Below are 27936 nucleotides of genomic sequence, written 5' to 3'. Positions count from 1 at the left end.
AAAATATGTTGTTTTCAGTATCTGCATCTCAAGGTAACTGGGTACTTTTAATAGCCCTGTTCTGATGAGAATGAAGAACTCCGCCCATCTTTTTTCCCACAAAATAACCTTTCGAGTTATGCTATTAGTTGCCTGTTGACAATACTCAGTCATGAATAACTGGCATAATGAAAATATTGGAGGCATAGTTATTTAATAAGCAGAGAGTACGTAGGGTGAAAAAAACACTAGCATAATATAATACATACACATACCAAATAGGTACAAGTATTTATTATTCTGTTTGCATACACATGTACACACACTTCTAATTAGCTAACATCACGTCTTCTGACTTAAAGCACTTACGTTCTCTCTTCAGATGAGGCAGTGATGGATTACTGAACATGCTCAGATATGCTATGACTTCCTGACACCATCACCTCATAAGAGTCCCCTACTCACTCTCCTTTACAGTAGTGAAATGAATAGATCCAATTTCTAAAAGCCAAGATACTTCCTGTGGGACAAAACCTGCACTTTGATAGTTAAACAATGATAAGAGCTCTCGTGTTTCTCAAACACGTAGCTCCTGAACAAACCTACTAACTTGAATAGGTGCTCAATAGCTTTCAAAACCAAGCCAAACACAGTGTAAAATATAACATTTCAGTGTTATTTTATAGGCCTTGCCCTTTAAACGGGCACCACTTCTAACTTGCTTGCATTTTCATTTAAAATAAGAAAAATATACCTTTGAGATGATTAAGGGCTCCCCGTGCTCCAGTCCACCTTTCAGTGTGAATCCCCATGGAGCACCTCCTAGAAGCAGTGCCTCCAGGTAGATATATCGTCCTTTATGGGTAACGCTGCATTCTGAAGATGATATGCTGGTGTTAATATTGTCTAACATCCTCATCTGTCCTATCACATACTCAGGCAATCACAAAACAACAGTTGTTGTCCTCAGAAGCCCACAAGCCCTCTTCATCCCTGAAGAAGTGAAACAAAAAGAGTCTGAGACAGAAAATTTTTCTTCAGAGCTGGAGTCCAAGGTGATGGGTTAAAAATATTTCCCATCAACATTTTAGAATGCTGTTTCTCCTTCAGAATTGTGATGTTTTACTGGTGTTTCAGCACTGTGCTATCCCCATTTCCAGGTATCCTGGGCACTATAAAGATTCTGTTTTCAGTATATCAAACTTGTGCTTTTAAAGATGCAGGCAAAAAAATAATTTAGAAAAAGTTTACAGACTTAAAAGCCCCTGGCCAGCAAATTGCCAAAATCCAAACGAATGCTTCAGTTGTGATTGATTATCAGTCCTTTCTTCCTTTCTGCATGCGATTTACCATTACAATGGCCTTTTCGCCTCAGCCCAGTGCACTGAAAGAATGGAAGTGTCTTCTGCCTCTTCTCTCAGTTACTCTGTCTGCTCACTCCACAATTTTCTGACTTGTAGGAAAAAAAAAAAAAAAAAGTTGGGGAGGAGGAGAGGAAAAAGTCCATTCCTAAAACTTTTAAGAGGGGGTTAGTATGTGAAGTAACTCCGTATTTATTGGATTAAAAAGTGCAAAAAAGTCTGTCAAGAAAACTGGAGAAGGAGGTGAAATTAATCCTTTGGGAAAATAGTTAAGACGATGACTGAACTCTTTTTATGTACCGCGCTCCCCCTATGATCTGCCAAAGCTGCAGCAGCTACTGCTGCTCTGAGGGAGGCTGAGGAAGTGAGAGAGAGAGGGGGAGAGAGATGGATTAAGGCAAGTGAAGCAGCACTGCCCAATTGTGCACATCAAGCATGCAATTATAAAATGCAGTGTGCAAAAGCTGAGGCTCACCCTTTTATTATGCCCCGGAAACCATCATCTTTCTATTGTACTTGCCAAGGAATTCTAACAATCCAAACTGACAGTTGCTGACTACAATGGACCTGTTCCAAATCAGCACAGTGGAACACTGCTGATAATTTTGCTCTCATTAAGGTGCTTTTCCTCTACACAGAGCCTATCAGCTTCCCTAGACATGTTTCTTTCCCTCATTTAAATTGTCTTAAAAGGTAGGTGCTTTCTCAGTGTACGGAATAAGAAATAACACTAAGAATTTCAAATACTTTTATTAATTTGGGCAGTTACCAATGACTACTGTCAAATTTATCAATGTGGGTGCATCTGCTTTTGCACATATATATTTTTGCTTAGGGATTTGATTCATCCCTTAAACTGGTGTTGACATCAGCGAAGGTGTTAAAAATATTTTCTGTTTTCTATCAGCCCTTGAAGAGCATGATAGAGACGGCAGCCCACACACTGCTCCTTTTTCTGCTGGCAGAGCTGAGTAGACAAATAGTAGTGCATGTGCCTTCAAGGTGACCCTAACTTTTGATCTTAGTGCCTAGGATGTGCATCATTTCTGCTTCGGGCTTTGGAAGTTGTGAAGAGGGGGAAAATTCAATCAATTTTTTTACACTTTCCTGCACATAATTTTATCCCCCTACTACTTCCAGATTTACTAGTTGTTTGCACTTAATTCAGCTCAAAAAATGTCACATACAGGTGCGTACATGTATCAGAGACCATGATCAGCTAAGGAAACATCAGTACCCCAAAAGGGCTGTCAGATACTGTGCTGCTTTCTCAGCAGGCTCTTATTCCACATAGGAGCTAAAAATCCATCAGGTGCTCATAGAATCTAATTCCTATCTGTGTTACCCATACATTTCTCATAAAGAAACTGGGCCATCCCTCTTGGTGATGCCCTAAGAAACACATGGATTTTCTGAACACTAGAGATAGCAGTAATGATGAAGGAAGTTAGATTTTTAACAACATGGAGATGAGCATTGCTGTACTTTAGCTGAAAACTCATTTTTCTGAGAAATAGACTTCAGTGCTGAATACAAGTAAATCAATACTCACCATTCACCTACATGCAAACATTTTAAAGTATGAAGTACGAGGTTTTTTCCTCATCTTGCCTCTAGCATGAACCTCAAATAGCATAAATAGCTTACCACTGTTTGCCACAAGAAAGAAATTATTCTACGATGAGTTCCCTCAGGACAGAGCTGAGATACTGTTGCAGTGAAATGGAAAAGACCAAAAAGTTCAGGAAAGTGCCGTCCATGCAGAACAATATAATTGAATTAAAATTTTGTATGGTTCCAATGTAAGAGAAAATAAATTTGAGAGACTCATGTCATAACCCTTCTCCTCAACTGTCAAGTACTGCGCTGCTAAACCAGAAGAAATTCCCACTGATTTCACTTTTCAGTGTTCATGATCAAACCCTACATTTATCATTAACAAAGGTACTGCCTCCTTCCTGGTGCCTGCTCTGGCTTTTCCTCAGTTCCTTCAAATCGTCTAGTGTCTTTCGCAAATTAAGTTCATCAGAGCAATGCTGCCCCCTATCTGCTGGCACTATAAATTGTCACAATTGTTAGTTTACTTCGTTGGTTTAAACGCAAATATATAACAGTTTAGTTAGCTGCCATTTGCTACATTTTTCCCTTTCAGAAAGGAGGCAGAATCTTATTCAGAGTGGTGTTATTGATCTTACGTGGGTCCCTGAGCTGGCACATCATTAGGTCAGATTAAAGGTAAACCCAGAAATCAAACAAAGGAAATTCAGCTCCTAAAATTTGTATGTATTTGTTACTGCCTTTTTTGGATGGGGCAGTTAAAAATTATGCTTCGTTCAAATGTACCTGCTGTTTAATTATATCCCGTACATTCAGAGGAAGCAAATTTATCTCAACTTATCTCTAAAGAGAAATTCTACAAAATAAAGCAGCCCTTATCTGTACTGAAGGGACTTCTGAGGAGTATTAACATGCTAAAATAGCTCAGAGTTGGATATCAGAAGAGCAGAAATGTAACTGATGACCCAATATATCATATTTGGCAGAAAACTATCATTACAAGCAGGCTGACAAAAAGCTCAATATGAAGGGATGGACACTGATAATCTTGCATTTGCTCCTGCTTGTGAAGTCTTCTCTATTTGTAGTTGTGCACAAACTCCTGTTGAACAAGGAAAAGGCTTGCAACAGCCCTGTCTGAGAGAATTTATATTTAGTATTCTCAAAGTGGACAAAAGGGGATAGAAATGTGGGTCTTTGTACCTTTCAAGATACAGAGGGAATGGGTGACTTACTTCTGGTCATACAAGAAGGATGAAAAGGGTGAAAAATGAAAGCATTGCTTCTTCCTAGCTCACTGGTTTTATCACAGAACAACTTATTTTTTTTTCTTCCAGAAAGGGCTCTGTATAAGCTGAAGAGCTTCAGGAATTTTAAATAAGTCAGCCTTCAAGCACCAGTTGCCACGGATTCTTTATCTCCCCTGAAACCTGACGCCATTCACCTAAATCTGCAGTAGGATGGAACAAAACACGCATGCCAAAAGACTTAACCCACCTGAATCAGCCCAGGATCCCTTAAGAAGAGAATAATTTCTTCTTGGAATAACAATTCTCCTGAAGATTTATTATGTAAAAAAATTAGAAGCAGATAAATAGAAAATATAGCTTTTCTATCTTACCTCCAACTTGAGCTGACTGTATCATATCCATCCAATCAACTCTGTAAGATCTTAGAATTATAAAATGTTTTAGTTTGGAAGGGACATTAAAGACAATTTAGATCAACCCCTCTTGCCATGGGCAGGGAATGTCAGTCTTACATCTCAAACAAGATGTCAGTCTTGCATCTTAAAGAAATTATAGTAAGGAACACACTTTAAGACATCGTATAGGCCCAAAGGGATTGTGGTCAGTTACCACTGTTCAAAATTTGTTGCTAGAGAAAAACATTCCTAGGGCTAAAAAGTGAAGCTCTGTTCAGATTCCAGGTTGGATTTCAGTTTGTCTTCATTCCAGGCCACAGAATTAGCCTGATTTTCTGGATAGGCCTGAGGTGGCATATGAAAAATAAGACAGAAAGGAAAAGACAAGACATCTGAGAGTGAAAGAAAAGTACAAAGCTGAGAAACAGAAGTAAGCTGCAAAATCCATGATTTTGCATCCCTTTTGTGCTGGAAAAGGCCCTTGTCTTTAAAGTCTGAAAATAAAGAATTTTCTTTGTTCCTCTTGATCTCACAGCTTCAGAATGTTGTAACTTACTTCCATCTGGTATTTGCTGTATTAGTGTTTTTCAAGTGTGGGGCTTGGGCTAAAGTTCTTGTCTCAGTGTACTTTACGATAATGACTTGTAACACAATAGAATTATTGATCATGAAACTTATCTGGCTTATGTTCCCAGTATGGTCACCACCTTTATACTTTGGGAGGTATATAATAGAAGTGCTTAGCAATTACACACACACTTTCTCCTTCTCGGGTGGCCAACCTGTGAAGGAGGCATTCTTTTACCCTCCCAGTCCTCCCCCCCAGAGCATTTACAGCATCATTTGAGAGTTTTGAATGGCCTCTTAATGCTATTGAGACTTGTTTGCTGATTGTGATGGGGATCACCATGTTGGCACGTATACAGAGTGTATTTTGCCCACAACTATTTCATCTGTTTTCAAAAGTTAAGCAGAGTCAGGTTTGGGTCTTGTCTGGGGTTAAACGATGAAGTAGGAGGACCAAGAGATTTTCTCTGAGCCTGGACAGCCATGAGTGGCAGGTTGTGTGGGACAGTATGGGCAAGTATCTAGGTCAGTGGGCCCCTCGAGTACTTTGGAATTTCACCACCGAACAACTGCAAAATCCAGAAGAATTAGTAAAACACTTAAATGAGGTGTGTGGTCATTCTGGCCATACCAGAGACGGACAAATCATGGCAACGTGCTGGGGCTTGGCCTATGCTTACAGGGCCATGTTCAATGCTTTCCAGCACCTTCAAAAGGAAAAAAATGTCGCTGGATCTGAGGGAAAAGCAACAGTCAGTACAGTTACTCCAGCTCCAAGTACAGCAGCCACATCACCCCCAGCAACAAGTACAGTCGCTACTCAAACCACAGTGATAACCACTGCAACTAAACCAGAGGACCAATTCGTACCAATATCGGTTGCCCCTGTACGCAAGAGAAAAAGCAAAAAGGAGGCAGGAAGGTTAAAGCAAGATGAAGAAACAGTGTGCTCACTACTTGATCCAGAACCTGATCAGGAGTCACCATCACATGATGGAGAAGAAGGAGAAGTGACTTCTCGACTTCGGACCTCAACCGAGCTACAGCATATGCGAAAAGATTTTACCCGTCAACCAGGGGAGCACATCATCACCTGGTTGCTCCGATGCTGGGACAATGGGGCCGATGGTCATGAACTAGAAGATACAGAAGCCAAGCAGTTGGGATCACTTGCTAGAGAAGGGGGAATTGACAAAGCAATTGCAAGAGAGAAAATGTCCCTCAGTCTTTGGAGGCGGCTCTTGGCAGCTGTCAAAGAAAGGTTTCCATACAAGGACAATGTTATGAGTCGTTCGGCCAAGTGGACTACTATAGACAAAGGCATCCAGTCAGCCATCGTAGGGATTATCTATCACATCAAGCCGAATAACGGGAATAGACCCATAGATCCAGATGAAGTCGAATGTACACGACCCATGTGGCGAAAACTTACACGGAATGCACCATCATCATATGCCCATTCATTGGCAACAGTAACCTGGAATGACATAGTACCACTAACAGTGGATGAAATGGTTCATAAACTCAGTGAGTTCGAAGACAATCTCACCCCTTCCATCATCTCAGCTGTGGAAAAACTGTCCCAGGATCTCAAACAATTGAGGGACGATATATCTGACTTATCCAACTCCTCGCGTGTACCAGCACATGTTTCAGTTATTAACAAAAGGCGTCCCACGATTCGAGAAAGGAGATACAAGAGGTATACGCCACGGTCTACCCTATGGTTTTACCTGCGGGATCACGGAGAAGACATGACAAAGTGGGATGGAAAACCTACTTCAATTTTGGAGGAACGGGTGAGTGAATTGAAAAGAGGAGCAAAGGCCAAGACTGATCGTCCCATGAGAGCTACGGCTTCAGTCTCTGGTGAGCAGTTTCCCAGGTGGAGTGGAAGAGCTGATTTTACTCCAGCTCCTGTGATAAAGAAGAATAATCCCTTTCAACATGACTTAAACGTCCAATCCTGTGATGAGTATTAGAGGGGCCCTGCCTCCAGCCAGGTGGAGGTAGGGGACAATCGGATTTACTGGACTGTGTGGATCAGATGGCCTGGCACATCAGTCCCACAGAAGTATAAGGCTCTAGTAGATACCGGTGCACAGTGTACCCTGATGCCATCGAGCTGTCAAGGGGTGGAACCCATCTATATTTCTGGAGTGACAGGAGGATCCCAAGAGTTGACTGTACTGGAGGCTGAAATCAGCCTGACTGGGAGAGAATGGCAAAAGCACCCTATTGTGACTGGCCCAGAGGCTCCATGCATCCTTGGCATAGACTACCTCAAGAGAGGGTACTTCAAAGACCCAAAAGGGTACCGATGGGCTTTTGGTATTGCTGCTTTGGAGACTGAGGAAATTGAGCAGCTGTCCACCTTGCCTGGTCTCTCAGAGGATCCTTCTGTTGTGGGGCTGCTGAAAGTCGAAGAACAAGTGCCAATTGAGACCACAACAGTGCACCGGCGGCAATATCGCACCAACCAAGACTCCCTGATTTCCATCCATCAGCTGATTCGTAGACTGGAGAGTCAGGGAGTGATCAGCAGGACCCACTCGCCCTTTAATAGCCCCATATGGCCAGTGCGAAAGTCTAACGGAGAGTGGAGACTAACAATAGACTATCATGGCCTGAATGAAGTCACACCACCCTTGAGTGCTGCCATACCAGACATGCTAGAACTTCAGTATGAACTGGAGTCAAAGGCAGCCAAGTGGTATGCCACGACTGATATTGCCAATGCGTTTTTCTCAATTCCTTTGGCAACAGAGTGCAGGACACAGTTTGCTTTTACTTGGAGGGGTGTCCAGTTCACTTGGAACAGACTGCCCCAGGGCTGGAAACATAGCCCTACCATTTGCCATGGACTGATTCAGACTGCACTGGAACAGGGGCAAGCCCCAGAACACCTGCAATACATTGATGACATTATAGTGTGGGGCGATACAGCAGAAGAAGTCTTTGAGAAAGGGAGGAAAATAATCCAAATCCTGCTGAAAGCCGGTTTTGCCATAAAACGAAGTAAGGTCAAGGCACCTGCACAGGAGATTCAATTTCTGGGAATAAAATGGCAAGATGGACATAGGCAGATCCCCACAGATGTGGTCAACAATATAACAGCAAGGTCTCCACCAACTAATAAGAAAGAAACACAAGCTTTCTTGGGTGCAGTGGGGTTCTGGAGACTGCACATCCCAAATTACAGTTTGATTGTAAGCCTTCTCTATTATGTGACCCGTAAGAAGAATGATTTTAAATGGGGACCTGAGCAACAACAAGCCTTTGAGCAAATTAAACGCGAGATAGTTCATGCAGTGGCCCTTGGACCAGTTCGGATTGGGCCAGATGTAAAAAATGTATTGTACACCGCAGGTGGGGAGAATGGCCCTACCTGGAGCCTCTGGCAGAAAGCTCCAGGAGAGACTCAAGGTCGACCCCTTGGTTTTCGGAGTCAGGGATACAAAGGATCCAAGGCAAGCTATACCCCAACTGAGAAAGAGATACTGGCAGCCTATGAAGGGGTTTGAGCTGCTTCGGAAGTGATTGGCACCGAAGCACAGCTCCTCCTGGCACCCCGGTTGCCCGTGCTAGGCTGGATGTTCAAAGGCAGGGTCTCCTCTATGCATCATACAACTGATGCTACATGGAGTAAATGGGCTACACTAATTACACACTTACCAAAGGCCACCTGGTTGGTCAACACCAGAGGATCTGCCAACAGAGCCGGCCCAGCCCAGTCGGAACTTTTACATATTGTAGAGGGGACAAAGTTCCTGTGGTGCATATGAAGAATTTGCTGGGGAAGACAGTCTGAGTTATTCCTGCTTCAAGTAAAGGCAAACCCACTCGTGGGATTGCTTTTGCTCAGGGACCTGGATACACTTGGTGGGTAATGCGGGATGATGGGGAAGTCCGATGTGTACCTCAAGGGGATTTAATTTTAGGGGAAAACAGCCAATGAACTTAATTGTATGTTGTTGCCTGCTGTGTAATACTTTAATAGCCCATCAACCAGATGTCTTCAGGCCACCAGCGACTAGCCCTGACTTCCCTTCAACCAATCATCCCAACAGAGAGTGAACTTTGACAGAACCAGACAAGTTCTACAGTAAGGGAATGATCAGCATCAGCAGGCAATGACCCAATACTGCACGCGGCCTCTCCTGTTCTGAAAGACTGTTACAAGAGATGGAGCCTGACATCATGGACCAGATGGACTCAGCAGCTTTATAGGGACTAGTCCATGCACTAAGATAGAAGTGCACTGAGATCGGAGTGATGGTATATTGAAAATGTAGGATCTGAGCATGACGTGAATGGTATGGAATAAGGGGTGGATAATGTCCTGGGTTTAGCAGCAGCAGTCATTTTTTCTCCTTCTTGGTAGCTGGTGCAGTGCTGTGTTTTGACTTTCAGGCTGGGAACAAAGCTGATAAAAATGATGTTTTGGTTTGGCCAAGGACTTTGTGAGCCTCATGCTCTGCCAGGGAGGAGGGGAAGCCGGGAGGAAGCAGAGACAGGACACCTGACCCAAACTGACCAAAGAGGTATTCCATACCACAGCACGTCATGCCCAGGGGGGAACTGGGAGGTACCCGGAAGGACAGGGGGTCGGCCGGGTCGGACTGGTGGTTCGGCGCGTGGTATTGTACTCCTTTCCTTTGCTATTTTCTCTTATCATTGTTGTCGTTGGTGGTAGCGGTGGTGATTCGTATTGTACACTAGTTGCTAGACTGTTCTTATCTCAGCCCGTGGGAGTTGCATTCCTTCGATTCTCCTCCCCATCCCTCTGGGAGCGGGGAAAGGAGGAGGGGCAGCCCCTGGGGAAGGGGGGGGGACGGACTAACGTGGGCCTCGATTGCTTCCAGCCTGGCACCACTCACTGGGGGTAAGTGCACAAGCTGTCTTGGTTGGGGTTAAACCATGACAGGAACATAAAAATGTCTCTCCATCTAGTATTGCCTCTAGCACAAAATAGCTCTGTGTTCCTCAGTTACTCAAAGCAAACTGAGAAGCAACAGGTCAATGTGAGGAATAGCTCCATTCCTCCAAGGAGAGTACAAGTGCTGCCACAACTCAAAGAGGTGAATTCAGGGTATCTGAATTGCAGAACTGCAGATTTTCTCCCCAAGTATGAATTTTGATCTATCTGATGTAATGCAAAGATAATCACCCTACTGAACCAAGAGTTTGAATCAGAAACCAGGAATCAAAAAAGAGACAACACAGTACAACACTGAAACCTTGCAACATATAGGTTGCTGTTGTTACACAAGCATTATACCTGTAACAACATTGAGGACACTTCAGCAATAGCAACCCCTGATTTTCAATTTATTACTGTAAGCCTTTCCAGAGAAACAGGCCATTTTGCACTCTGAATAGACTAAATAAGATGCACAAAAGCAGGGACATCAAAGTCCTCATTCTAACACTAAATTAATAAAAGATTCCATGATCACATGGAATTATCCAGTATTATAATTCTAAGGGCTTTCCTTTGTTGAGACTAAGTTACACACTTTAGAAAAAGAAACCAGCACAAAATGCTCAGGGCAGCCATCACTTCATTTAACTGAGCAGCTGTGTAGTATTTGTCTTTACCCTAGCAGGTTCGGTACACAATTGGTCAGGTTTTAGGTACACCTATCTGCTTAGATCAGAGGTTTCTGTGCCAAGCTATTTCTTGCAATTTTTACTTGCAAGATGGACTACAGCTGAAGTCACCTGAGGCACCATGGCCAGATGCTCTTTTTTAAGGATGAACACTGCAGCAAGCTCTGATGACGCAGCCCTGTGTCTGAACTCATCCTGTAAAGAGAAGGGTAAACTCTATATATTGTTATGTTTAATATGTGGCATATGAAGAAACATGGAAGGTTCAACAGATTAATTTTTTTTAACAGTTAAAGCCATTATTAATGCCTTTAACCAAATCTGACCTAGCTGGTGGGCGTGACCAAAGCATTTTTGATGTAGAGCCTCTACTGTCATAAATTACTCCATTACCTTCCTCTCAAGCTATAACCCCCCTGCACACTTCATAGTCCTCTCTGTGGAAGAAATGAATTATTTTAAACACTAGACACTTGTATTTGTATCCTGCTGGTAAACTTACGGTGATATTTAGATGTTTGTTCTCACAGATATTCCTAAAATAGAAAAAAAGATATTTGGGAATTACATCCTGAGTTACTCTGTCCCCAGGTTGTAACTGCTGTTTCAGGAGAGGCAGAAAGAGCTGCAGAGGCTGGAATGCTCAAGAGGCCTGGACTCCCGTGAAACGCTAGACAAAAAAGGCACTTGCTGCTAGGACAGGCAACGTTCCCCAGAAATCACACCACCAGGGCCTTGATGGGGAAAAGTTATCGAGTTTCCCACTGAAGAATGCCTTTGAATGTCACTTCGTAGGGAAATCAGACACTGGGATCAGCGTTTATTGGCTTCCCCTCATGCACATGATCAGCTCCAGAGGGAGGAGTTTGTTTCCACGGCTACAGAGTCGGGCGAAGGGGTTAGGGGCAGGTGGCTCCCTTGGAGCTTTTGGGTTTGGGAGCCGGATGTGCGGTCTGCAGCACGGCAAAAGCAGGAGTGAATGCGAGATGATCAGTGCCCCCTCCCTCCCAGTCCCACGGCAAGAAGCAAGTCTCGATGAATCATTCAAAAAACAGGAGAAACAAACCTCAGCTGTGTCTGTCAGAGGTAGGTGCAAGCTGCCTCCGAGATGAGTTTGCATGCTTTGTTGACACCCAGGGCTGTTGGAGCGCTGAAATCTGGCTTCAGGATATTGTATAGCATATTTACCTATAAACTCCTTTGCCTCTTTGTGGGTAGAAATAAGCTATATATTTTCAGTGCTGCCTCTTTTTGTGGGGGTTGCAATAAAAAGACTTTTTTTCCTCAAGCTGTTTGCCATCCTCTGCGTATGTTTTTTGCCACTGATGCACTGAAAACTGGAGTGCACTTGAGTAAGGAGAGTGGAGACCAAAGGTCTGTTTTCATCCAGTTAATTCTTACTTTTCTTTGCTCAGTTTAAAGTAGCCCATGTAAAAGCACTTTTCGATTTGTCCTCTAGCACTAGGTGAATGGTTTTCTTCCCTTGTAAATTAAAATGGTGTGTTGCTACTATGGAAATGTTACCTGGTTTTCTTCTTAGTTATTTAAATATATAAGCATACATGTTTGTCTCCTGAGTTTGCTCGGACTTCAGTTCTCCACCTCTCTGGTAATTTTGTTTTGGGCCCAGCTTACACACCTGCTCCTGGAAACTTGTAACATGTTGTGTCTGGTATAAGCTGTTGGCTTTTATTCTGAATAACTTGAAAAGACAAACAGACAACTGACGCCTGCATGTTCACTCTGCTAATCAAGATCCAAAATGGGGGAGACACCCAAATCATTTTCTTTTCTGAAATAAAGTGATAGTCTCTTGACTCTGCACTCAGTCTCTGACGAAGAATTAAGGATGCCTATCAGGCAACCACTTCTGGGAATTCAAAACCGTTTCATCTCTGAAGATACTGGTGTGAAAATCAACTTTATTTAATATTGCTTTCTGAAGAGGGCTTTTGGGGAAGATGGACCTCTCACCTTTTCTCTGGCAGGAAGAAGTCTCCTCACCCAACTTGGGTCATGGTCACCCCCCAATATGTGATACTTTGCTGGCTAAATACCATGAAAAAGATGATGCATGCCCTCTCCTACCCCCTTATGAGAGGATTTTTTATCTCCGTTCTCAAGCACGGCATCATTAAACCACCTGCTATCACCATCCAGCAGCCGTGAGGGCGCTTTAACTCTAGTGCCCATCGTCTGAGGGTGGCACATGTGAGCAGCCATGTTGGGGTCAATGGGAAGGGTGAAGGGGCACACCCCGTGGCGGCTCGGTTCCGGTATCCCTGCTGCAGCTTACCCAGGTCTACAGCAGGATGAAGCGAGCGGCTCCTTTCGGATTGGCTCGAGGATATGGGAGGGCTGCTTCTGGGGGAAGAGACTGGAGAAGGGGCGAGGCACTTTTCCTCAGTGTGAGGCAGTGGCCTCTCTGGGGATGGGGTAGCCGGTGCCTGCCCTCATGAAGTACAAAGCCCGTTGGAACGGCAATGTGGAGGGTTGATAGAGGTTTAAAGGAGTTGGGAACAGACCTGTGCAGGCAGGGGAGACCAGTCAGGAACACTTTCCCAAGGACTTCCTTCCTTCGTTTCCCGCCACAGAAAGGCTGCATGCAGCAGACATTTTGTCAGCTCTTGGTCGGGTTTGTACCGTTATCGCCGCTGGGGAGATCCATAACCAGCCTTGTCTTCCTTTTGCTCATGGAAAATGCAGCCAGGGAGGGGAAGTGGCAAGGCAGCCGTAGTTTAGGAAGAGTGCCTGTCATCGTAGTAGAGCTGAACTTTCCAGGGGTGGTTATGCGAGGATTAGAGGCAGTGTTTTCCCATTAAAGAAGTATTTCTGGTACTCAGAGTTGGGGTCTGGAATTCCCAGAATTCTGCTTTCTCAGTTATGTGTCCTTAGGAAGCACCTACGGAGGTCTTTTTCAGTCTAATGTGTTTATCGAAGGTGTTAAATTGGCCATGGTGTGGAAACTGCTACTACATCCACCTCTTGATTTACAATATAGTCCTATATCTTGTAGGGGACCAGTCACCCAGGAAAATTCAAATAATGCAAATAAAACCTCATTAAATACCATCTGGCTCAAAGCTACCCCTGAGTAATAATTTTTTTTCTTCATGTTTTCCTTTTCTGCCCCTGAGGTTTACAGAGTTGTCCCCCAACACATAAATTAATTGTGTAATTGGGGACTGTTAATAGCAATCACATTCCCAAAACTAGAGATGTACAAGTCTAGACTTGCCCTAGACTTCAAGTTTTTCTTTTCTTTTGGACATACCTCACATTGGTGAGGAAAAGGTCTGTTTGGTTTTAATTGAGCATGTTGGCATAGACAACACTTGTAGCTAAGGTCAATGCAGATGTTTATCGAAATCTCGTCTTTGGTTTCTTGTAGAAAAAATCTGCATCTGGAAACATCATAGGAAAGTGGTCATGGATATGATGTGACACTTATTATTGCAAAACTTAGCAAGCAAGTACTTAGAAGCGAGTACTGGGTTCATTCTGTAAAACAAAGCATAAGACTTTAAAAAGGAGAGAAACTATCTCCCTGAATATCCTTTAATTCCTCCTGCAGTGTTAAAATCAGACGGGAAAATTAATTTTTGTTACATAAAGTTGATTTTTAATATTCTAGAAAATAAAGAGACATCTCTTTCTCCACAGGTGCCGTTACAATGAACAAGAATATCCAGGAATTAAGGTAGTACACAGATTTTAATTGTTATTAGATGAATTCCTGTACCTGCTGTTGTCATTGTAGTAAACAGCACACTTACTTACTGAAAATGGAAGCCAGAAGATTCCTAAGGTGTAGTCTGTTATAATAATGTGACTGGGAAGGTGTGAACACAAAATTTAAGGATATGGTTGCCCAAGGCACTCTGCAGTGAAGGATGATCGACACTGTATGATGTAATTTGTGTGCAAGGGTAATAGCTGAATTTGTATCCACAGTGGAATGAGTTCTTCACTGGCAATGGGATTTCTGCACAAAGAGAAGTATATGGTACTGCCCTTTGGAATAAATTTGGAGGGGTCTGTGATTCTCCCACAAGTGATACTTGTGAAATTTGGTGACTTTTACTGGTTTGAGTGTTTGAAGTTTTTTTCCCCAGAAGGTAGTGCTTGGGTTTAGTGATTTTTGTGTACAGTTATGTATATAATATTCTATGAGTCTACATAATGTTTGAAAGTGTCTCCCAAAGAAAGATAATTAATGATTTGAAAATTAATTGCCAGCAGACAAGAATTGGGATTGTATTTGTCTCCCCAAAACTTTGATCTACTGATTCACTCAGACTCTGATGGATCAGGCTGAAGTGTAATCTCACCAGTGCACTCATTACAACAGTGTCTAGTGGCAGATGTCACAAGAAAAATGGTGAGGAAAAAGCAGTATTTTTCCATAGTACATTGCAGTTTCCAGGGAATTAGAATGTAAAGACTTACTGAATCTAAATATCTGTCCCGACTGTCAAATTTGTTAGTCTTTGGTGTTTGTATAGTCATTCTTTTAACCTGTTTGCACATTTAGGTCATACTCCACAATAACAGGGCAGTGTTACTAGAACTTCCAGCTTTCCCTCTTCTTCGTGATTCTAGGGTTACAAACTCGGGATGATTTTCCCTGTGCTGTGTAGTTCTGTTTGCTTCAGTGTCTTCTGATCTTGTTTCATCAGTAATGTCACAGAAAGAAAATTAAGGTTTATCAGGATGCCTTGATACAGCTGCATAGAGGCAGTATAACAAGTGCAGTGCACATAGGGACCTGTTGCATTGTGAAAAAGAAGTGCAGCGTGGGCAGAAATCAACTCTGCATGTTGTAATTGGGTCATTTGTGAATGTCACAGTCCTGGTATGTACACACAAGAGCACTGATGGTCAATGACAGGGAGCTGCTCTCCTTGCTGATCTCATTGTCTTCCCTCAACTGTAGACTTGCCAATTAAACTGTTTTTCCACAATTTCAGATTCCAGTTTGTCCCTCAACTATTTTTTCTTCATGTTTCCTCTTAGTTTTCTTCTCTTTACTGCTTAGAGCTGAACTGCCAAAACTTGTCTATTATTCTCACTTAGATGGATTTCTTTCTGTTTTGGTCAGAAAAAACTGATTTCGCCCTTTTTTAACTTATCTGCCTGCTTTCTTTGCACACACACACACACACACACACACACACATGCCCCCTCCCCAGCTTCCCCTCAGGAAAGTAGCAAATTATCTGATGCCCGATGAAGTCCAGTAAAATCAGATGGTGTGTATTGGCACAGGCTTCCTTTCTTCTGTGCTCAAGGTTTTATACAACCAAACAACAAACAACAGGTCTCTTGATTCTAAGTTCTCTTAGATGTGTCTTATCATGCCTGCAAATGAAGTATTTGATAGATTTCTGTGGGTTTGATGGACCATACTGTTCCAGCTTTGTCTCAGTAAGGTAGTATTTTACTGGCCAGCTAGCAGAAAAAATGTGTAAATAAAGGGAAATCCCTTTTCAGAAGGTAAACCAACTTAATTCTCTTTGATGAAATGCTGCTTTACTTCTTTGGACTTTAATAGATTATGCCTGCTAGTGGCAAAAGACCATAGTTCAGTTGTCTACAGTGGAGCTGCAGCAGTTGAAGATGTGTCACTGTGTTGCCAAATACACATGCAAACCAGGAAAGTACAACAGTGTTGCCAAATTCACTGGTTTTTTTCAGTTAGTCCTGTCAGGTTTCATTTGTGATGGCCTGCAGTTGGATGCTCTTCTGTATTCAGTCCTGCCTTTTCAGCAAATGTTTTTGTGTGCTTTTCTGCAGGGAGAGACTGGAAAAACAGCGAAAAGAGTCTCTGAAACTCCACAAAGAAACCACCAAATGCATGGTGGAATCAATGATACATCCCTTGAGTCATCAGGAATCTTTACCAAGTGGCAATATGCCTAGTTTGGGCAAGTATTAAATAGATTTCAGAAGATATGGGAATACATTACTATAAACATTGCAGACTGTTACGTGACTTAGAAGTTCATGTTACATATTTCAAGTTGAATCCTCTTTAGGCCCTGTGTCTTGAACAGCTCTTGTCAGCACAATCCCAAGGTAAAGGCAGAGCAGCTCTGAAGTGTTCTCTGAACACCCAGTTTCATACACCCAGTGGGGAGTCCTGGGATTGGCTGGATTTGTTCTACTTAGAAAAGATGATTCCTAGGCTGTACTGTTGGTAGGCACTAAGAGGCACAAATGCCCTGTTGTACAGATAATGAATTATACTCACGTATGACTTTTGCTTCAGCATTTAAATTTATCTGTCTTTCAGGTGCTGCTACTCCGTTTCTCAGCAACCAGAATGCTTCAGCTTCTTCCATTCTCAGCACAGTGATGAAGAGCTCAGCCTGTTCTAGTACCACTAGCAGTTCACCCAATAATGTCTTGTGTTCCAATTATGAAATACATACTGATTCTGAGAAAGAAAACAGGAGTGGTGCTGGCAAAGAACACATGGAAAACATTCTAGAAGAATACTTGCAGAAAGGTAGAGATGCGCAGAAGAGTCTGAATGAAGTGAGTTGCAAATTTGGGGCAGCTTCTTAAAATACGGACAAGCTTTTGTTGGTTTCGTCATTGCTGAATCTTTGGACAGTTTCACCAGCACTGTTTTGAGCATCCACTTGGCTGCTGTAAATTGTACTTGGCCATCATGATTTCCACGTGCCGTTTGACAGAAATAGACAATGGGTAGTAATGTTGTCATGATCCTTGTAACAGTCTTCCATGCATAGTCAGTCCATGACAGCACAGTGTGACTAGCAAGTTAACTAAGAAATATTAAAAAACCCTTTGATTCCCATACCCTTGCTGCTCTCAGCCTTTTTTTTTCTTTTTTTTTCTTTTTTCTTTTTTTTGGGGGGGGGGGGGTGGAGGTTATTTAATATTTTGGTTGGTTTAGCGTCTTTGTTTTTTTTTTTTTCCTCCTTTAGACTACTGAGCTACGTGAGCAACAGAAAAGCAATTTAAGGTTGATCATTGCTGATTTGCAGACCAAACTGATGGAAGTGCAATTGGAAAGAGATGCGCTTCAGGATGCTAGGTATGAAGGCCAGGACAGATGTGTTGTGAGGAGTGTGTATATGGGCTTTGAGAGGCACACCGCATCTCTTAAATGAGAAACTTGCCCTCAGGAATGGCAACTATGAGACTGTGGCCCCTTGGTTTAGAAAATGGCTTACTGTGTAGCTGCAAAAAAAAGTTGATCAGTGTAAGTAACCTGTTATTCAGGATAAAAATCCATGTTGCGAATTCTGTTTTCTAAATCATTTCTTCATTTTCCCAATTCAGACAAAAGGAATTCCAGAGCCAAGAGACTATCAAAATACAGCTAAAAACTACTATTAAAAAACTGGAAGCTGCCAGCCACCTGCAGGAGAAGATGCTAAGGGAGGCTGACAGCCAAACTGAACATCTGGAAAAGATGGTCCACAGCTATGAGGAAGTACTTCTGGAACTCCATGGCATCCTCATGGACTACGAAGACAGCACAGGCAGGAAACTCTGTGACCATGAGAATATTACTAGCCGACAGATGCACAGCCTGAGCAGAGGACTTGCTGGCGTACTGCAAGATTTAGACTCAGAGGTGTCATACCTCAAAGAAAAGGTTGCCCTGGTATGTGAAGAAAGTTATACTTTTCCTTCCAAGACTTCTATGTTCTGTATTTTTAGAAGGTATTTTTGGTAACTCTGTGACCTCCCATCTAAAGCAGCTGAAGGAAATGGTTATGGCATAAATGCATACAAATGATACTTTGCAGTTAAGATGGCAGGTGCTGGTTTGCCAGCCTTTTTGACTACCCTGAACTTGAGGTTGGATTTGTTGCCAGAATTTAACCACATGTAACTGGTTTCACAGTTTAAGGTGGCAGAAAAAGGAAGGAAATTACACTTTGAAATCTACAGTTTCGAGTGTCTCTTCTGTAGGCATTAGCATTGTCATCTATTTGCAATAGGTAGAAGAAGAACTTGAGTCACTGAAAAAAGATTCACAAACCCAAAAACAACTGCTTCAACAACACCAAAATAGGTACCTGTTCTCCATTTTTTATTAATATAACATAAATAGATGTTTTCTCACATGTTCCACAGATAGTTCTTTTCTGATGATGACAATTGGGGGGTGGTGGAATTGGCTGTGTGGGCAGCAAGCAATGTTTTAGAGGACTTAATAATTGTTCCACTCCAGATGTTTCATTACTCTTGACTTTCTGTTGCTTTTTCCTTCCACGCTGACAATTTCCTGTTTTATTCACTGCATCAAAAACTACTATTTCAAAAGAATCTCTACACCTTAATTTTCTAAGTGTGATTGGCTATTTAGCTGGACATCTAGAATTTGTTGGGAGACTAGTTCCACCATTGAAAGAAAAGATTGAAAGCAATCACTTTGGTAGTTGCATCAACTTTTTCTCATTAATTTCACGAAGAGCTTTATCCTTCCCTCTTTAAGAAGTCCTAATTTCCCCACCTATCTACCTGAATTATATGGTAACCTGTTCAAAATATAAAGGTCAGTAACTCAATACATAACATTTCATTCACAATAGGACATCAAAATGGTTAGGTTTCTGAATACTGGAAAATATCATTATGTTTTCAGTGCAGAAGTTAACTTCTTGACAAGACTAAAATTGTAACCAGTATTTTCTTTTCGAAACAGGATTGAGGAACTAGTAAGTGAGCATGAACAGGAGGTGGCAGCACTGACTGATAAAGCACAATGCACATAGCTGTGCAAATAGCATGGAAAGCCAGATGGAGATCATTCAGTATGTTTTGTGATTATAGTATAGAAAATGTTAAGGGTAACCTTAACTTTAGAGAAAGCTTATGCTGCTTATATACTCTGCTATCTGCCCTGCGCTTTTGGTTTCTTATTTCATTGCACTGTGACCTTTGCCTTTTAAATGCTCTATGGATTCAGATATAAAATTAATTTCCAGCAGCATTTTCAGTTGACTCACAAACAAGGATGGGTAAACAGTTGGGTTGTTTGCATACATGTACAAATAGTAGTGAATAATAATTTTAAAGAAAGGGTAGTTTCATTTGGGATAAATAGATGTTTTGGTTCTGTTGACTTTGGTAACAATTGAGTGAGAATATAAAGACACTAATTCTCATCAGCCACTTGACAACTCAGAAATCAGTCCTCAGTATATCAGCTAAAAAAATGAGGACATGCCATGCAGTGTTGCAAGCCTAAGATGAGATTAAAATGTGAGTATGCATTAATATCTGATTTGCATGGTTGAGACCATGCAAAAGCTTCTCATTTCTGCTTGTAGAATAGTTTGGGTGCATTTGAAAGCAGACTTGCCTTTCTTAAAACTTGCTTGGGAATAAATGAGTTCTTATCAGGAACAAAAAGCAGCAGGATTTCGATTACATAATTTTATCTGAGATGGATATCAGAGAGCAAATCTGACCAGTAAGAGGGTGTAATTTTTATGTGATCCCACTGCGAGTGATAATCCTACTTCAAAGCAGTGAGTTTCAGTGATCATAATGATTGCAGTGAAAACCACAAGATGTTTCATACTTCCATGGTTCTTACAGTTTCTAATTTCTCTACCTAAAAATCTTCTTAGAGAGCAGACAAGAAATCAGAATTCATTGCATGCACATCAAGTTAGTCACTTGGAATCTACAGTTTCTGAGCTGCGTTCTGAACTACAAGAAGCTAAGAGGATATATGAAGACAAGGTATGTGTATGGATTTCTGTGTTAACATTAGTGCCAATGAAACTGTGTAGGTGCCTGGAATGTTCTAGGTATATAAGAAAAGTATTTTTATAAGGGCTGGCTTCAGAAAAACTGTGTGTACAATAAGATAAATTACATCATCCTTGAGTTGATTTGTTTGTATTAGTTTTAAGAACACATTATCTTTCTTTTTAGCACTAAATATCTCTGCAAAACTCACTGAACAAAATAGTTTTGCGAAGTGTATTGAGAGCATACCATAATGATGCCTTCTGGAAATAAATAAAATGATTTTGCACTGCAAACATCACTTGTACATGGAGGACAAGAATGTTGTTGTACTGTACTGCAAGAAAATATGTCAGCAAAAACAGGCAGTAAAAATGGCTTCTTATTTATGTTGTACTGCCCAGAAAAGTGTTTTGGTAACTTTTTGTCTTGGTAAGTGGAAGGATGGGAGGACATTGAGATTACAGCAGTGCTTGAGAAGCATTCAGGTGCCCGGAGATGCCCCATCTGTGAGTTAAGAATCTTTAACATTTATTGAAATCCAAAGGCAGGATACCAGCAGGATACAATACAGGCAAAACAGAGGGTCTGGCCAGCACCTGTGTATTCAAACTATTTCTTAATCCTGTTAGAAAACATTAATCTTGACAATTTTTTTTTAACCCTGCTGCTCCCTGAAGCCCAACTCATTTCCAGGTAGCACAGCATGGAGTTACTACCAACAGATAGAGAGAACGTCTTACAGTTACACACAAAATCTCTGCCATGTCTTGCAGTGCAGCATTTTGTATCCCATTTCTATATCACACCCACTGCATCTTTCGGTTATTTCACTGCTTTTGTTTCCAGTTTTATAAACAATTTGAATAGCTTTAAATTCCTTCTTATTTGGGGTGAAAGATAATTTATGTTTTCTTTAGAAAATTATCTGAAAACAGTTACTGGCCACTCTCTTTAAAAATCAGTGGAGCTGATCCATGCAGAAGTGCTTGATGGACCCAAATCTGTCTTAGATTACAAGTCATGAGGATGTAAGCATCCTTCTCCAACATACTGTTAAAAAAGGAAAGTTCAGGTCACAGGAGTTCCATGAAGTTTGGCAGAGCTCGTGGTCTCTGATCCAAAAAGGTCTGAGAATGGAATGGCAGGGATGCGCAGGTCAAGCCAGTAAAGCAATGGTGCGTGTGTACTTGCAGTATAAAACAGCAGGAAGGACATGGTGGTTTATCATTTCCATAGGTTTCCACTCTGTCAATCCCATTGATTGACATGCATTAAAATTTACATTAGTCAGTTCCAAAAGTAACTTTTCACAGCTTCATAACTGACCTGTAGGGAATTTGTAAATAAATATCCATTATTGTATGTCATCCTCAAGGAGGGTACAATGTATGGTATGTTTTCATGTCAGCTTTACCTGAATTCTTTTGATTCAAATCATGCAATGCATAGCATAAGATAGTATCAAATTTATAGCTCTAACTTAGTGTATACTCCATAGGCATGTGTCCCTTCCAAAATGCTTACCTTGTAACAGATGTAAAATTGGAAACTGGGAATCAATTTAAGCCTACTTTTCACAGTCTACCAACTCCAGAAAATGTTTGGGTTGTATATCTAGGAAAGAATACGCTACTTTATCCAATAAAAACTGCTTTTCAAAAGGAAGTGTAATAAACTGAATCGCTAAGGGAGACTTTAGTGAGAGACCAGTTGATAGCTGGAGATAATTTGATCTTAGGTTGTCATGTGGAGTCATTCCTTGGAAGATGTGAGAGAGAATCTAAATAAAGGTTTTATAAATGTATGTCTTGTTTTTACAACATGCCTTCCTCCAGGGCTTCTCTGGTGGGGTAAAAACCTTAACAACTAAAATTTTCAAGAGAGTAGGTAGAAGCTAAAGCCAAAGATGAAGTTAAGCATCAGTTTCAGTATGAGGAATGACTGAGCTAATTAGGACTCTTCAGCCTGGAAAAAGGATGTTACATAAATGAGATTTACAAGATCAGAACCAGTGTGAAAAGGATGACTGAGCATGAAAGGATGAAAAGGGTGATACCTCATGGTCTGTTCCAGCGTAAAATCTTGGGATCGTTAAAAGCAAGGTTTAAAAAATCAGAAAAGCGTGTTGGTTCATGCAACAGGCAGTAGACATGGGGAGGGTCCTGCCAAAGTATGTTGAAGTTGCAACAGCTTGCAGAATTGGGCAGGGCTAAGAGTAATGCTCCATCCCTGGTGTTGTTCAAGACAAGGCTGGACAGAGACTTGGGTGACATAGTTTAGTGTGAGGTGCCCGTGTCCATGGCAGGGGGGGTTGGAAGTAGGTGATCTCAAGGTCCTTTCCAGCCCTAGCTACTATTTTATGGTATAAGTTGTTGATACGAGACAGTTTCAGCAGTCAGAAAAATGTGGTACTTTAGTGGATATAAATCTAAACATGTAAGTGATCTGTTTGCATATACGACATAAAACCTGCTGTTAGACTTCAGTGTGTCTGGTGAATTTCACTATATCATTAAACACAGAGTGAATATGGCTGAATATATGCTTGGGACAAACTTCTCCCTAAATTAACTTAATTGTATAGGAAGGGCCCTATGTGAGAACAGCTCTTTCTGTCACTGTCAGAGAAAGCCCTGTTGATAATGTTGTACACAGTTATTGAGCTCTGTAGAGGGTGTACTTAAGGTTTAAATTTTCTGTGGACATATGGAGTAGTTGTGTAAGGAGGGATTCAGGGAGAAGTGGCCTGGGATTTACTGAGATTTCTCCTATTGGAGGGTTCCACAAGATGAGAGGAACCCCTTTCAGAAAGGACCTAAGCCCATTACAGGAGGAAGAGGCCCTCAAAATGTCCTTCCACTATTTAGCCATTGGAGCTCTAGGAGGAGAACCAGTTCAGTTTTGGGGAAGAAACACTTCATAAGAAGATCTTCAGAACTTTCCCTTGACAACATCTTTTCATCATGATGTGCCCAACCTCCAGTTGATGAAAGACCTGAGTTTTTGGCACTAACCCTGCATAAATGGGCCATTAGTAATTAAAAAGAATTATGTCTTCATTATAATCAGATGCATGAAAGAGGGGAGCAGAAGAGGAAAGAAAGAGATGAATGGTTTTGTCACAAGCTGAAGAAACATTTTTAAGTTAAGTAGAAAGGAAATGCCCAGATTTTGGTGGCAGCCAAAAGAGAGATTGCAGATCCTGAAGTGGTTGTTAGAAGAGTGCTAGTTAGGAGATTTCATATATTCTTATTGAATGATTCCATATAGATTGTGTTTTAGTCATACTTGCATTATGTTGGCTTTTCTAACTAGTAGTATTGCAAATCAAGCAAGGAGCTTGAACTTTTTTTCTCAAGTGGCTGTTTTCCTGTTCCTTTTAACGTTTACAGTGCAGGTAAGGAATTCTTAAAGAGCTGTGGATCATGGTGGAAGCCAGTTCATTCTCAGAAACCTCAGCTAACTCTGCAATGAAATTGATCTTAGTCGCTGAAAAACAACACAGTTCTGAATACACCTAGGGAATCACTGCTGAGCTAAAAGATGATGTTTGGTCTTCTTTTGAGTAGAACCTAGAAGGACAGTAGAGAAAATCCAATGTAGTATTTAAAATAGAATATGTTAAGGTAATTATTAATGAATATTTTTCTTTATTCTAGGTCAAGGATCTTGAGAAGCAGTTGCACCTAGTTCGTTCTGAGGTGATAGAAGCTCAGACAGAACAGGATCAAAGCAGCCAAGAATCTGGATATCCAAATAACCAGACTCATCAGTTACTGGTAAAAACAAGTGATCATATTGAAAAGAATCTTGCTTTCTAAAAGCCTCTCTCTACTGATGGTGTTGAGATTTGCTCATTGTTTGTTTATGAAGTGCAGCAGCCCCCTTATAATTAAGTATGAGGATTATTTTTTATTCTTTTATGAGGATTATTTAGAAAATTGAATTAGCCATCAAGAAAATTTCCCAAGGCCTTTGCCATTAGCAGTGCAGGACATCCTATATTAAGATTAACTTTGTCAAAAACACAAAACCCTTGAATCCTATGCAAATCATATTAAAGATGCTGAGCCACCTTCACTTTAACCTCACAGTTTAGGTCCCTCTGTTCAAGAACCTTGATTCCTTAACACACTTTGCAAGACATATCTGGGATTTTCCTAATAGCACTAAACATTCCTTTATAGCTGATTGAGAATATTCACAAATTGGACATCATACAGTATAAAAAAGCTTTGCCACATAGGGTTGATTTCACCACAACTGGCTTCATGTACTATAATTAGCCTTGCTTTTCTTCTTACACAAGATTATTCCTTAATGACTGAATTTTGGGATATTAGTTTGTGTGGTTTCATTAGGTTTGTTTGCCTAGTTATTGTCACGGTGCTCTGAAAGAGATGTTGAAATAATTTCATTCCATACTGCATTCTCCTACTCAAGGGTATGTTAGTGTAAATCTTTTCCTACAGAATGTTACATAGCTATTGAGAAGACGAGTCAGAAAAATCATTGTATAATTGAGGGTTAGGAAACTTAATTTAGGATTCCTTTTGTTTCTGTCTTCAGCTCATGTTTTTATTCTGACATTCTCTGAGCTTCCTAGTTCGTTTTCTACTTCCACTTTTACAATATGCAGATGGTTACAACAGCAAAAGTTATGATTAGCAGAAATGCCTATTGATAATTCAGTTTGTGCACATTTTAAATTTATATTTTCAAAATGAATAGCTCTGAAAAGTCAGGATTTTTTAATAATATTAACATTTTAAATTATCATTTATAATTTCAGTTATGGACTGTTACATCTGAAGTAGAAAACATTTAAGCTAGGGGGAACATGTGGCAAATTGCTTCATGAGATGAAACGAGCAATTCTTATTGGTGGTAAAGATGGATATTTATCAAGAGCAGCCTTCCTTGGAATGCAGTGTGCTTCATTGTTTTTCATTTGATACTGACACAACACAAACGTTTTTAATTTTGTAGCTTACACTGATTTTGGAATAGATATAAATGACATGAAAGACTTCAGTGCTGAGGTGTTACATGCTTCAAAATAACTATAGCAGCAGTATATGAAGTTGAAACTTACTGCTTTGTTGGAAGAAAACATGTAAGAGGTGTCAGACTTGTTTAGCCAATATTCCTGTCTTCTGCTAAGTGTAAATCCATACAGTAGTCCCTATTCATTTATCAAATTGTATAATTGAATGTTGCTGATGTTAAGAGAAAGAAGAAAAAAATCCTAGATGTGATTTAAAGAGGTAGGTGACTTTAATTTCTTGTAGCTTGAACTTCGTAAAAAAGAGATAGAACTAAGTCTAGAGAAAGAGCAGAACAAGCAAATCTGGGATCAAAACACAGACAGCAGCATCACCATTGACCATCTAAGGAGACAACTAGACAACAAAACCAAGGAACTTCAGTGTATGGAAAACACAGCAAAGGAAATGAGGACTGAATGTCAGAGTCAACTGGAGTACCAGGTTGGTGAGCAGCTGCGATGTGATAGTGTTCAGAATAGAAAGAGCACCAAATAGGGGCTTTACTTGAGGTAGAAGCATTGTAACTGGTTACCATGGGATGGCAGACCTCTCGGGCTAACATGGTAAAAATTTGCTCCCAAAGATGCAGATACACAACACTCAAAATCTGCATTTTTCCCCTATTTTTTCTCCATTTTTTCCCCTTTTCTGACCTGTTCAGCCCTCACTTCTCATTACTTATGAAGATGTAGAACCCTTATTTAAATTTTGATTTTTGACATACAAGGCTTAGGAGAAAGTAAATGTTCTGCTGATCGTGTGCTTGATTTTGACTATAAACCTCTGACACAACCTTGTGTAAATTTCCAGAAAGTTTGATGTTGGCAGATGTAACAAACAAACTATTGAAGGTAGTATTTTCTGTAAGAATAATTGGTAAATGAAAGGCCTTCATAATGCTTTCATTTATGTAGTGCTTAATGAAAACATAATGTTTATGTTTATAAACCTAAGCTGAATGCAGTGCTATGTCAGAAAGAATTAATTCTGACAAAGTAGATTCCTAGACACTGACTTGTAATACATTCCTCTTTCTTCAAGACTTCAGCCCCTCAGAAATGAGCTGTAATTAGGTACCCCTCTTTGCATTATGGGTAAAGATCAAGCTAATTACTTTGTATTTCGACCAAACTACAGGCTTGTGCTACCTCACATAGCCTTCTACATTTTCTCAATCCATTATTTTTCCTTTAAAATCCTCCCACCAGGAAGTTCATTTTTTTCTCCTGTTCCTATTTTATACTATTAGCATATCCTGAGTCACAGTACTTGATGCTTTAAATGATGCACATTGCTGCCTGCAGGAATAAAATCAGTATAAATTATTCATGTACATACCTTTCCCCCCCCCCAACTTACAATGCTGTCAGTCGAGTTCTAACACTGAAAGTTCTTTTGCCTCAGCTGCTCTAAATTTCATACTAACATTGCAGGTTTGTGGTTTTGTTGGTTTTGGTTTTTTCCCATCAGTTTAACCTTTTCCATTTTCTATAATAAACCCCAATATTCTAAGCAATTCTTAACTTATTAAGATGGGGAAAGGAAAGAAAACAAGAAGAATCACAGTCATTGTAGACTAGATCATGCTGACCTAATTTTCCTGTAAAGCCCAGATGTTTTAAGGTGAACTCTAGAAAAATAGAAATGTGACAGAAAGTTTTAAAGGTAGAAATTAAAGTTTCTCTTGGTTGATCTTTATATTTCTGTTATTCAGATGGATGCAAATAAGGAAAAAAATGAAAGCATTGGAAGAATCTCCTCTTCGACTGTCCAGCTGGAGTCAACCAAGGAAACGCTCTGTAAAGTTAAAGAAGATCTTACAGCCAAACAGATCGATTTGGAGGTTGCTGAGAAAACAGTGTCAAGTCTGACAGCCTGTCTGCAGGAGAAAGAGAGAGCCCTTGATGCTACCAGTGAGGAAATTGAGAAGCTGCATTCACAACTTAGCAGTAGGATGCAGGAGTTCCAGCATCTAAAGAATGAAGAGGACCGTTTACATTATGTGCAGTCAGAGTGTGAAACACTGAAACTGCAGATATCAGAGAAGGAAAGGATTATTGAGATCTTCCAAAAGCAAATTGATAACATGACCAAGATTGTGAGCCAGCACAGTCGAGCTGCTAGAGCAATAGAAATTGAGAAATCCCAGCTTATAAAAGAAATAGATGACTGGAAACTCAAAGCAGAAGAATTTAAGGTGTGCAAACAATGCTTTATTTATGTCTTTGTAATACAGGAAATATTTTCTGGTTTTAAATGTCTGTCTTAATGTGCTAATACTGTGGTTTTAATGCAGATCAGACAATGCACCTTGAATCCTAGCAGCAATAAAAGAGTTAGTGGGCAGAGAGAATATTTCCACCAAAAATGAATAATTCACTGGTAAAAAGCAGTTGCCAAAAGGCTTCTGAAAGCTGGA

At 40.7% G+C, this 27936-nt stretch overlaps 2 protein-coding genes across 4 annotated transcripts in view; one reads left to right on the top strand and one right to left on the bottom strand.

Moving 5' to 3' along the window:
* Window positions 1–3581, bottom strand: part of SHROOM3 (shroom family member 3) — a 143282-nt gene extending 139701 nt beyond the window's left edge. For 2 of the 3 annotated variants that reach the window (XM_061354691.1, XM_061354692.1), the window contains exon 1: window positions 734–925. In XM_061354691.1, the coding sequence (XP_061210675.1) occupies window positions 734–898 (165 nt within the window). In that variant the 5' untranslated portion in view covers window positions 899–925. Of the gene's footprint in view, window positions 1–733; window positions 926–3535 lie in introns of those variants that run through there. The other variant, XM_061354693.1, reaches the window with a different exon arrangement.
* Window positions 3582–14380: 10799 nt separating this feature from the next.
* Window positions 14381–27936, top strand: part of CCDC158 (coiled-coil domain containing 158) — a 29779-nt gene continuing 16223 nt past the window's right edge. The window contains 11 exon segments of the mRNA XM_061354687.1: window positions 14381–14422; window positions 16519–17262; window positions 17679–17788; window positions 18037–18364; window positions 18705–18778; window positions 19412–19468; window positions 19470–19520; window positions 20343–20457; window positions 24129–24248; window positions 25761–25958; window positions 27232–27714. Of these exon segments, the coding sequence (XP_061210671.1) occupies window positions 16942–17262; window positions 17679–17788; window positions 18037–18364; window positions 18705–18778; window positions 19412–19468; window positions 19470–19520; window positions 20343–20457; window positions 24129–24248; window positions 25761–25958; window positions 27232–27714 (1857 nt within the window). The 5' untranslated portion in view covers window positions 14381–14422; window positions 16519–16941.

The sequence above is a fragment of the Neopsephotus bourkii genome, unplaced genomic scaffold (genome assembly GCF_033783945.1).
Source record: "Neopsephotus bourkii isolate Nb327-2 ecotype Australia unplaced genomic scaffold, CSIRO-AGI_Nbou_v1 NB_741, whole genome shotgun sequence".
NCBI lineage: Eukaryota > Metazoa > Chordata > Aves > Psittaciformes > Psittacidae > Neopsephotus > Neopsephotus bourkii.
Note: the sequence above shows the minus strand (reverse complement) of the source record. Positions and strands in the feature narration are given on the sequence as shown.